The 12975-nt window shown below is 35.9% G+C and overlaps 1 protein-coding gene across 1 annotated transcript in view; it reads left to right on the forward strand.

Moving 5' to 3' along the window:
• LOC124445607 overlaps window positions 1-12975 on the forward strand; it is a 49848-nt gene that overhangs the window by 23250 nt on the left and 13623 nt on the right. The window contains exons 9-12 of the mRNA XM_046996345.1: window positions 324-380; window positions 701-788; window positions 11310-11438; window positions 12400-12707. Coding sequence (XP_046852301.1) covers window positions 324-380; window positions 701-788; window positions 11310-11438; window positions 12400-12707 — 582 coding nt within the window. The remainder of the gene's footprint in view (window positions 1-323; window positions 381-700; window positions 789-11309; window positions 11439-12399; window positions 12708-12975) is intronic.

Genomic DNA, 12975 nt, shown 5'->3' on the forward strand with positions numbered 1-12975 from the left:
GCAGCAACAGTTAATGGGAAGTTGAAACATTGCCCAGAAATTGCTCATGGTTAACTCTACTACTATTGAGGGGTTAAAATGTTTCTTAAAAGAGTAAAAAATTTATTTAAGGGACCAAGTCCGTTATTTCGAGGTGTGGCACAGCCCTAAACTCCCAGAAAATTTGCCCATGGCACGAACTACATATTTTTACAACAATATTCTACAATATACCAGATGCTTTAGAAAAGTTAGGGTGTAGGTTATAACACTTTATTTTTTATTGAGTATATTTTTTGTATATATTTAGATCATTTTAACACACGTTCATGTTGTTTTTTTAGACAAAATCAAATTACACAATATTAAGTTTATCTAATCGCTGCAATTACACAATAGTGGTAAGTATTGTGGTTGAAACTTGCATAATTGCAGTGCCTGAATATTTATGCTTTTGAGACATGTTAACGTTTTAATGTTTTGTTATAGTGAACATAATCAACGTATGAATTACTTAGTGAAAAAATTCATTTATGTACATATAGGCTAAGTTAGAACAGTGTGTTCATTAATTTTAAATGGGACCAAATCAACAATTCACCATATTTGCACCGCGTACTGAATTCGTGTTTTGCAGCGACTTATGACTTATTTGCATTTTGATATGCACATTTTCCTGTTTTGATATCTATTTGATTGAATATACTTTTGTTGCATTTAGATAACCTTGCTCTTCACGGAATCCAGTAATATCAAATGCATATTCAAAAAGACGAAAATATTTCACTACATAACTCCAAGACATATAGGTTTGGAACCACGGGCCGGTTGTACGAAAGGCGTTTAAACTAAACGACGTTTAGCCGCTATAAACCGTATAAATTCCTTATCCGTTGGATAGTTAAACGATGGTTAAAATTGCGTTGCACGAACGCCATTTAGCTTAGCGTTTAGCTATTGGCAGGATAAGCTGAAATTTACACGGGGGAAACAAGATAAAACCTGGTTTTGCTATTTAATCACTAGGTAACTAGGCGGTAAAACTCGAGAATATTAATAATTACTGACTGTATTAAGGGCCTGTTTATATGGGGAGCCGAGTTACCCGGCTGAACGATTTACTCGCTTAACTGAGTTTGACAAAGTGATCTGTTTATATGGCACCGGGAAGTACTTCCGTTCATTTGTCTTAAATGAAGTTTGGCTATGCTAACTTCGAGTAAAGGCCATTGAGTTCTATAATAACTGGAGGGGGAAAGGGGCCTGGACCCCGTGGTCAAAAACATGGCGGTAATGGCGGATTTTGGTTGTCAAAACTTCCACTTTGAGAAAAATTTTTAACATTCGCTCCCTCCCGAATCCGGAACTCTATTACTGCTTATATTAATGACAACCAGCGAAAACAACCACGATACCGTAAGCATAAAATATTGCTTAAGATTTTTGTGAAATAGACACACACATTTAAATGAGGTAAATCTACTGTAAAATAACGTATATTTTGTCAAGTAATGCTTTAGCTATGTTAGAATTAAATATCAAACGGCATTCTTTACACTGTCAATGTGTTGTTAAGCCTGGTTCACATATGCCTGCGGTGCGCCTGCGAAATGACCGCCGACAAGACCTGCGCTTATTTATTGTATATGTGAACAATCGCTCGCCGGTAACGCAGGTTATCTGTGTCAACATCGGCGGCCTGCCGGGAAAGTTGACTAGAGTTCAACTTTCCCGGCAAGTTTGCTATATGTCTGCGGTATACGGCGGCAATTTCATATATGTGAATGGTCCGCCGGTATGCCTGAACGATTTGTCGAATCCCACAATGCATCGGTCTGATGTGGATAACATGGCGGACGAAATAGCAAAACGCACACTACAAAGCACCGAAATGGACGAAAATAACAATTCAGACACCAATGAAGTTATTGAAACAGTCAAGAACAAAGCACTTATGGATACCATACGTATATATCGTGCTATATACGATAAATCGTGTCCAGATTACAAAAATCAAAGGATAAAACAAAACGCTTGGCAAGCTGTGGCAGAAGCTTTGGAATTGGACGTTGCAAGTGTGCAAAAAAGATACAACACAATACGAACAAATTTCTCCAAGTACATAAAGAATATTAAGGGAAAATCAGGCAGTGGTCGGGCAGATATTGAAATCAGGCCTGATTTAGAACATCTGCGATGGTTAATTACACATATTCGACATCGTCAGACAACAAGTAATTTTTCAACTTCCACGAACTATCCTCTTGGGCAAACTTCCCATGCATCAATAGAACTAACTGATGAGGGAAGCGAATCTAGTAAGGTTAGCACGGTGTTTGTAGACGATGATTCGGACGATATATCAGCCAGTTTTTCTGATCAAACCTCATCCAATGGAGGACAAGACTTGGATCCAGATATTGGTAGTGGTAATAATGATGCTATACAGATGGTCAAAGATAGTAAAACGCTTGGCAAAAGAAAGATATGCTCATTAGAAGAAGAAAAATATTGCAGGCCATAGGCAAAGAATAAAAAAGTTAACACAGCACTTGGGTTTGAAAAGGAAGTCATGAAGACCATGCATGGCATCAATTCCGCCATATTGCAACTTTCTTCTTCAGATGCTGACATGGGAAACATTGCCAAAAATGATGAAGATACATTGTTTTGCTTGAGCTTGGTTTCCAAATTCAAACGCATCCCAACTTCACACAAGTCTTTGCTCCAGCTAAATATTTTGAAAGTGATGAACGAAATGGAAATGGAATGTAATGCCCAACAACAGGCCACACAAAAAAATCCATACTTCTTCTCACCCCCCTAACCCATGGATGCAGCACCATAATTTAAGTCAGCAAAGGATGAACTTCAATAACAATCTTGACCAAGGAGATTGTTAGTTTCTTAAAAGAAGTTAAGAACTTTAAATAGATGAATTATTATTGCTTGTTTACAAATTCCTCCCTTTACATTAGGGTTTTCAGGATTACATATAGACCCAAATATTGTATTTTGCAAATTTCATATTTAGCTGATAAACATTTCAGCATCTTTTTCCACAGTATCTAACATAATCTAGCTGCCAGGGCAAGGCTCCATAGTTGCTTTTAAAATATTCACAATAATGCTCTCTCACAGACTTTGCAGTAAATGAATAAGAATTGCTCCCAACTCGTCGAACTGCTTGCAAAGTGCTCTCATCCCCTTGCGTGATGTGTCTCCATTCCCCATTAAAAATATTCCCAGATCCATCTTCAGCATCAACAAAACCTTTTGGAATATAATATGCGTTTTGAGTTAATGACAAATAATTATGCAAGCATACAGTTGCTTGAACAATAAGATCTACAGTTGTAATTGCAGCTCGAATTGGTCGTCTATAAATTCTCCACCTAGCTGCCAGTATTCCAAAGGTGTTTTCAATGGTTCGTCTGCATCTAGACAATCGATAATTAAATATAGCTTGTTCTTGAGTAAGACCTTTTCCAGGAAATGGTTTCATCAACCAGGTTTTCAACGGGAAAATGTCATCTCCAGTGATAACATAAGGCAACACATATTCACTAGCCATAGACGGTCCTGGTATGCCAAGTTGCCCATTTTCTATTTTTTATTTATCTCAGTTTGCGAAAATATAGCTGCATCATTGTCACGCCCGTAGCTTCCAATGTCCACAAATAAAAACCTATACTTTGCATCACAAATCGCCATGATCACAGTACTGTGATAATTTTTATAGTTGTAAAAGAGAGATCCAGCATTTTTGGGACAGTCGATGTTTACATGCTTTCCATCGATAGCTCCAATACAATGAGGGAACCCCCATTCTTGAAGAAACTCTTCTGCAACACCATGCCATTCCCTTTCTGACTTGGGAAGCTTCAAGTACTCATCTCGTAATGCTTTCCAAATTGCATCACAAACTTCTCTTTTGATCATACACACTGTGCTTCTACCAATTCGAAAATTGAATGATTGGGATTCTTGTGAGTCACCTGTGGCAAGATATCGTAGTGTAACCACCAATCTTTGTTTAATTGAGATTGTTTCTCTACTCCGGCAACTTCGTTTCTTCATACATGGTGCAACTAAACTTAACAAATGCTCCAATCGTTCAGGACTCATTCTTGTGAACCTTGAAATAAAAACGTGTTCATCTCAATTCTAGTAACAAGTTTGCACACAAACGCCTGATAAAATTTTCAAATATAAAACTCATATAATCGAGCAATGCTCCTCGCATAAAATACAGCCCTATACCTGAAAAAGTATTCACGATCATGCAACTGTAATTCTTTTAATAAACAGTGAAATTGACCGTAGTTCTTGCGTTGTTGTAGCATTGGTCTAACCCAAAACCTTCTTTTCCTCTTTTGTGCTCTCATTTTTCTTCCCTGCACGTAAGTATTTACCAAAGTTAACAGTAATGAGTAATTTGAAAGAAGTAAAGAAGTCAAGCGTCGTTTATTTACCGCCATTTTTGTTTTGAAGAAAATTACCACATAAAGAAATCTCAGGCAAGTGCAGAGATACCGCAGGATACCGGCAGGCTGCCTGCGAAATCATACCCAAATCATACCGCAGGAAAAACGCAGGCACACCGCAGACATATGTGAACTAGCCTTTAACCTTAATGCATAATCCCATGCGCAATACTTGTGTTTTTGACTATTTTTTAACAGCTTCGTGCAACTGTCTTTCTTGAATAGATGGGTAAATCTTAGTTAAAATCTGCAAAAAGGAGTTAGAAAAAGTTAGCTTACCCCTACGACTTAAGTCGACTGGAAATATATTATAAGTAGGTATGTATTTTTTTTGAGTTTTTTTTTGGTAGGATTGATTCTGGGTGTCTTATAAGGTATTATGATATTCTGATAAATCTACTGAGAACTTATGAAGAAAATATCTTGAACTAGGAGAGCAAAAGAACGAAATTCAGAAATTCTATAATCATGTTGCTGGTTCTGTTTTGAGCCAAGATATTAGAAACTGGATTATCATTGACAACCATGGATCTACTACTGAACAGAACTACATTAATTTCCCATTGAAAATACGATTTCTTAAATTAAAGTGCATTGGTTTCTCTGACATAACACTTTTCTTATTGCTGCATGAAGGCAAACCTGTTTAAATAATTATAATGTGGGTGAAGATATTTAGCATGTTGTATAATTGTTATTATACAGACATTATTTATAATATTATGGCCTTGTGTAATGTATGTCAAGAACTTATTAATTCTCAAAAATGCTAACCTTCTTGCACTACTTTTCTCTTGTGTCCTTACAAATTACAGTTACCTATACTAATTTTTTCTAGGTTCAAACAACTTGACAAATTTTTGAATTTTACATTATGCCTTTGAATTTTTCTTTTTGTCTTTTGGTAAAAATATCAGTAAATAACTTAAAAATCAAGTTTATCTAAAATAGTATTTTGTACAAAGTAACTATACATAATTGGAAGTCTCATGTTGAAGGCAGATGTGGCTTCTTTTACTAGATTGCTACTCTTATTCTTTTAAATGATATCGTAATTCTTCAAAAGACATAAAAAGTTCTTTGTCATCAATTTTTGCTTCTTCCACATTCAACTTCATTGCAACCAATGCATCTTATGTGAATTTTTAATCACCTGGAATTGAAAAACATATGGACTTTGTCAGATGATGCAGTACTGTATTTAATGTTTCATGCATGTCATGATAAGCTTTTCTTGAGCAAATATTTCAAGGTAGGAGCAAAATTTGGCACATTATTGAACAAAGTAGTTTTTATCTTGATTTTGATGTACTAACCTGTTTACTACATTGTGTAACAAACAATTCATTTACAGAAAACACCAGATGGCATTTATAAAACTTTTAGCATAAAGCAAACCTTTACACACCATCATCATGATTGTCCATAATCTGTCAAATTGTCCAGGCTAGCTGTTTAATACAGGTATTTTTTATTGTACGACATGTACCAAAGAGCTCATTAATTAATCTTGCACTGCATTTGATTTCAATACGGCTCTGTCCTTAATATTTGCTTCATATTTTCAGAAAAATATCATGAAAAAATCCTCCATTTCAACTCAGTTGAAACAAGGAGTTTTAAGATATGCATATCTCGATAAGAACTGGTTGCTTTCCTGTCTAGCAAGCGATTAAGTAAAGAACAAATAAGAATGGATAAACATAACTTAAATTATAACTTAGGAGTAAAAACATTCACAAAATATATACCATCACACTTCAAGTATTGACTTAAAACAAAACACTGAACACTTTAAATGGTAAACAATCTTACGTTGCTTACCGGTATCATGAAATGTTTCCTTTTCTGGCATTACTTTAGCATTCGTCTACCAAACAAGTTTGCAGCATGTTTTAAAGATAAAATTTCTAAAAGTTTTTGTGCTTGGCATTGATATTTTATATAATCGCTATTGTGGTTGTCAAATCCGGGTGGGCGAAAAAAATTTCATTTTATGAGCCCCCGTCTTTCCGCTGACTTTGACAACCAAAATCCGCCATGTTTTTGACCACGCGGCCGCGCGCTAATAATTTATACTAATTTTGTTGACGTTTCCCCTCCAGTTATTATAGAACTCAATGGTAAAGGCGCGCGAGATTTTAAAAAGCCTCACAGCAAAAATGGAATAGGCGAATATAAAATTGAAAATTATGATATGTGTATGTTTTTGTATAATAATGCTGTAAGTACAAGGCTTAGTACGCATGCGTACCAACAGAGCCAAATTTTCTCGCCTCGCCGAGTTACCCGGCAAATGCGTTTATATGGAAAAATTCATACCGCCTAGCCGGGTAACTCGCTTACACAAACCGAGTTCCCGGCAAGGCGAGTTACTATGATGTGTCATATAAACGATTCACCGGGAAATGCATTCATTTTATATAAGGGCCGGATAGCTCGGCAAAACTTCATTTAAGACAAATGAACTGAAGTACTAGCCGAGTTACCCGGTGCCATATAAGCAGATCACTTTGTCAAACTCGGTTGAGCGAGTAACTCACTCAGCCGGGTAACTCGGCTCCATATAAACAGGCCTAAATATACTTTTAGCATATTTGATACAGTCAGTAAATTTGTTTACTTAGTGAAAGCTTTCGGGTACAACAAATTGTAGCGTTATGAAGGCTTATTTTGTCCGAGATGCTGGCTGTCTGCGATTTAATGGACTTTCTTCGTTTTTCATGCTACATGGTGTAAAGAAACACCCGAAAAGACATGATATCTTCATTTTAAATACAAAAAACGATTCAAAGTTTCATACAAGTCTTACAGGACGCCGATCAATTGTTTTTTTTACTCTACTCTTTTTGGTTGGACATGGTTTTTGACAAGACCTGTTATGTATAGCCGGTAGTCTTTTGACTGAAACGACAAGGTTCATGCAACTCGTTACTCGTTATCACTGTAGTACGTTGAAACGCCGGTTGTCTATTTCACATCGTATTTCACGTCTATGAATTATATCAGCCGGTCTATTTACTTTTGTTGAGGTCGCCATATGTAAATAGATGGAGGATTGCTTAAGATTCTTTCAGTGATGATCACACACACCGTTCAAATAGAGGACATGTTATTAAGAAGAAATTTCAATACATCTAATATGCTATATATACACGAAGTATCCCTTATAAAGTCCGCTTGTCATTGGACGGTATTAGTTTACTATGGAGTTAGGAAGGGGACAAAATTAAATAACAAATCTTAAAGGAGTTTTATATCTTCGCATCGATGTTTCATGTCTTCGCCACGATTTTTTAATCATTGACTCGTGCAAAGCCGAGTTCTTTTCTTCGACTCGTGTTTTAATTCGTCGAATTGAACGATGACTTGAACCTTACGGTATGCAAATGCAAGCGGTTATTTTTTGACGATACTTCGTGATTTGGAGAGTTTGGATGCATATAAAATTATGACAACTCGAACAAAATAGCGGAAAATCCAGTTGTTCGCGTTGTGTCTGTATTAAAAGAGGCATTTGAACGGATTCAGAATCATTGCCCTTCAACAGCAAGCATAACAAATACTTCCAAAATCAATGGAGCGCTTGCAGTAGCATCAACATCGTCGCATTCTCGAGAAAGTTTTAATGAAGCTGTACAACGCGATTTTAGGTAAGTGGTTATTAATAATAACAACTTATTATTTCTATTGAATGACCTAACAAAGAATAACAGACAATTTGCATGAGAAATATTGCTAGTTTGGACAATTGGCTTTGGTGGTAGTGGCAAAGCCCACAGTAAAACAGTGGCATACCCAGCTGGATAGGTGGGGGTGAATGCAATATTTGCATGTTCATGTTCTGCTGTATTAAATTCATTTGAAATCAATTTTCTTTTGCAGATGATAGCATGCTTAAATGAATACTGCCCCCCTCCAAATCATCAAGCCTAGTTACACCACCACTGCAATAAAACAGGAAAAGCACTAGATATGTATGGTACACATACAACTTCATTTATTACTTTTAAAAGTATTGTATTTCAAGGCTGACAAAATTTATAAACTTTCTGGAACATAAATGCTAAAAATCTTTGTCTTCAAAGGCGAATGTATTTTTTTATCAAATGTATTTTGTCATCTCATTTGTGCATAGTATCTTGCTTTCTTTTAGCAAAGCTTTCCCAGTCTCGGTGGTGGGGGTCTGCGGCAACACCTTAACCTTTGACCTGCTAAAAGGCAAAATCTAGTAGTCATTTATCAAAAAAAATCTTGGACCCATGACTTTTGCCTTTTAGCTGAAAGTAATCATAGCAGAACTCCACGTTTACAACGACTATCTACATAAAAAAAGCTGGTTTGGGGAAAAAACGAATTATTTTTCTAGACAAGAATGCAGGATTTGTCATATTGAAGTCAGTCATTGAAACTGAATTGCCTAAATTGAAATCACAAGATGGGGCGTATGAACTTATGCGTGGAGAAGGTGGTGGATATTCACGGCCTCTTTGCCTTATTCCTATCCCATCTGATGGATACAGTGTCCCATACATTAAGGATATAGTTGGTTTCAATACAAAATTTACATCTGCCCAATTAAAGAGCAATTGCCTGTTGAAACAGCTCCAGTGCCCATCAGTCCAACTATCCCTTTGACTGTATGTACAAGATGCAATGAAAAACTTCCAATATTTGCTTTGCGTCACAATTCCAAACATTGTTGCTCTATATTAATTTAAAGTGAGACTACTGAAGATGAGGCTATTTCAAAAGAAGATGGCAGAGAAGTTGATGATGAAGTTACAGAGCTGAATATTCCAAGCCAATCAGAAATTAGAAAAAGCATGAACTTGAAGATTATAATAGGCCATGCACTTCTTCACAAAGCTGGTTAACAGAACTTATGAAAATATAGTAATCTTTTTCAACAGATAACTTTATCTAGGTTTTGTGCAACCGGCCCCAGACTTTTAATGCCTTGTTCATTGTATTGTTAGTAAACAATTACTTTCAAATGTTTGTCTGCTGTTTAAAATTAATGTCACAAAACTTAAATTTCTATAGCTAACATTTTTTGTTTAATTAAGATGATCAATTCTGAGTTTAACAGTTGGGATGATTATTGCCAGTTTGTGATTGGAGAATATTCTGAATAAAATTTATTGTGTTCAAATATATGTCTAGTCCATGTAATGATGATAACGCCGAAGGATCAACAATATTCCGAAAACTTTCCAATTGTCGGTCATTTAATGGGCAGGCTGTACCTAGCTTTCAGAAGATATTTCACCTCTGTATGTTTGAGAAGGTAAAGGTCCCTCAAAATCTACACCATACATGTTTATGTTGGTTTGTTCGAACATTAGGTTGTGGTTAATATTAGGTTGACTCAAACCATACACCCAAATCTGATTTGGAGTAATGTTGGATTCAGTTTGTAATGGGTAATTATCATAGCCATTTCTGAAAAGATCAAGATGCCAATTAATTCTGGGAACAAAAACATAGTGTAAACAAAAAATATGTAACTCATTATCCAGCTCCAAATGACTATTTTCCTCAAGGCACCAAAAGACATAATAAAAAATAAATAAAAACCATGAAAGAGCTTTCAATAGCTCTCAATCTGTTGATTGTGGCAGCTTTTATCGGCAATAAAACTACAACGATTAGGGTCCCTATCTGGATTGGAGAGCATGTACCACGCAACATCAATATTTTCTACACCTTGATCACCCCTAACTCTTTCTGGGAGGCCAAAGTTACTAACAGCTTCAATAAAAAGTTTATACACAGTACTGGCTTTATTGTTTGTATTTGCTTTTAAATACATAATACGCCTTTAGTAGCCATCAATGCACCCATGAAAAACAAACCACCATCTTATTAAATTATGGTTGCCATCCAGGTGCCGTAAGAACAATGGCCCAGGAATAAAGTACTTCCTTCGGTTAACTAGACATTGATTATAATAAAATGCCATCTGGGTCAATTCTCCACAGAGATGATCTCACTCTTTCCCATTGCAATTTTACACCTCTTGCCATAAGAAATCCCTTCATTCTACGAATGCCACAATTAGGAAATTCTCTATAGATTTCTGAAACCATTTTATTAAGGTCATCGTTTGGAATATCAGTGTATTTGGGGACCTCTTCTCTCAAACCAAATTCTTTGATTTTCCGACTTATTGTTTTGTTCGAGATGTCATAATTATATATGCATCCAAACTCTCCAAATCACGTAGCATCGTCAAAAAATAACCGCTGGCATTTGCATACCGTAAGGTACAAGTCATCGTTCAAGTCGACGAATTGAAACACGAGTCGACGAAAAGAACTCGGCTTAGCACGAGTCAAAGATTAAAAAATCGTGGCGAAAACATGAAACATCGATGCGAGGATATGAAACGCCTTTAATATTTGTTATTTAATTTTGTCCCCTTCCAAACTCCATAGTTTACACTTAGCAACTTTTTGGAGAGCGAGGAAATGAATGCCATGCATGTAATCTGAAAACCATATGAGAAAAAGACTACAAGACAAGAACACTTTATCCTCCCGTTTAGCGACTTACACGGTCTCATGAGACCGTTTAAATTAATTCGGTGGATAGGCAAAATTTGACCGGTGGATGGAGATAAATGGGCTTCGTACAACGCAGTTTTTCTAGTGTTGAAAATTTATACGGTGGTGGTCGATTTAAACGGTGGTTAACGACTTAAACGCTTTTCGTACAACCGGCCCCAGTCACATTAAACGAATAGATAGATGACACATTTTCCTTGTTGACTCTATTCATGCAGTCGCAGAAACGTGAGACTGAATGGTTAATTGTTGCTGTAATTACTTTTAATTTTAGCTTTTACTTCGACTGCACCTTTGATAAAAAAACCTACACCTAAATGGGCGACGGCTGCTTTTGTAATCGCTGCTATTTTAGCAGGTGTTATTGTCGCTGCTTTGATATATATTTGGAAGAAACGAAAAGGTGATTTTTTGTTGACTTTAGGACATTATTTCCAAAAAGAAGATCTAAACCTAAAGCTGCCTTGGTTTGCAGGACATTTACTAATATCCCTGAAAGCATGCGTTTACTTATAAAAATAACGTAAAGAAACCTGGCAATCTTATTGGTCGACAACCATTATCTATATAAAACGACGGACGCACGCAAATGGCGTATTAGAAGACGCATTGCTTTCAAATTTCAAACAAACGGCGAAGTTGGTTGAATATTTCGCTACCTGAATTTACCTTGAATATTTAATATAATATTTAACCGTTGTCTATACAGTTATGGATACACGGATATGATGTCTATTGTGATAAAAACAGAGTGACCACGAGCTGCTGGGACGAGTGGTCACTTTAAGTTTTTATCACAAATGACGTCTTACCCGTGTATCCATAACTGTATAGATACGAAATTTTGTTATTGTAGACGAAGTACAGATCAATGCATGAAAATTCTTTTTGCACAAATACGTCCACTGCTTCAACTAGGCATTCTTAATTTCTTTATTTGCCCATTTAGGGATAAATTCAGGTAACTATTCAAATAAATTCGCAGCTCGTTTGTCATTAAAAAAACAAGAAATTTTCTGTGATTGACTTCAATTCCGTGCGTTTTTCCTCTTATAGATCATAGCCCTCGACCAATGAGATTGCTCAAATTCTTCTGGTTATTATTTAAATAGATTATACTTAACCGCTGTCTGTTTTGTTTCAATTAAAAATGAGGTTATACCGTGTATATATAATAGATCATTTATCCTAATACTATATAGCTACAATGTGGCTTTGGTCTTAGCATCTGTACCTTGAGAGTATTGATTTTCGGACGATAAAATGAACAATAAAAGCAATGATATTTTGGTATACATGCATCATACCAGGCAGTTTCAACTCTGTCTTGCACTCAATTGTTTTTACACGCGTTGTTTTTGCAGATAGCAAACGTGTAGATGATGCCCTTGGAATGGAAATTGGAAGAATATTTGATTACAGGATAACATCGTCCAGTTTCAAGAAAGATTTTCCACCACATGGTGCAAGATTGAATACCAATTCAGCTTGGTCATCTGATGTGGATAATAAACGGCAATGGATTCAAATAGACCTTTGTAAGAAGAACGTTTTGTCGGGAATTGCAACCCAAGGCTGTAAGGCAGCCGATGAATGGGTGACTGAGTATTCAGTTTCATACAGCAATGATGGTGAATTGTACGAGACTTATCAAATTAATGACATTGAAGAGGTAATTACTTATCTTGCTACTATGAACAAAATACTAAACAAATTAATGCAAAATGTATATTGTTTTTGTATTTCGAATTTTTGATTTATACCCATTTTCGATTTATACTCCGTTATATGAAAAGACAAATCGAAAATAAACGAGCAAAAAATCTGTATTTTAAAGAATGTGTCGAGACGTGATGAGCTTTTAGCCTACTTATCAGCTTCGGCATGACGCTGCTAATTCTTATCTCATTACCAGACCTATCACATTAATATACACGACA

The sequence above is a fragment of the Xenia sp. Carnegie-2017 genome, unplaced genomic scaffold, assembly GCF_021976095.1.
Source record: "Xenia sp. Carnegie-2017 unplaced genomic scaffold, XeniaSp_v1 HiC_scaffold_22, whole genome shotgun sequence".
NCBI lineage: Eukaryota > Metazoa > Cnidaria > Anthozoa > Malacalcyonacea > Xeniidae > Xenia > Xenia sp. Carnegie-2017.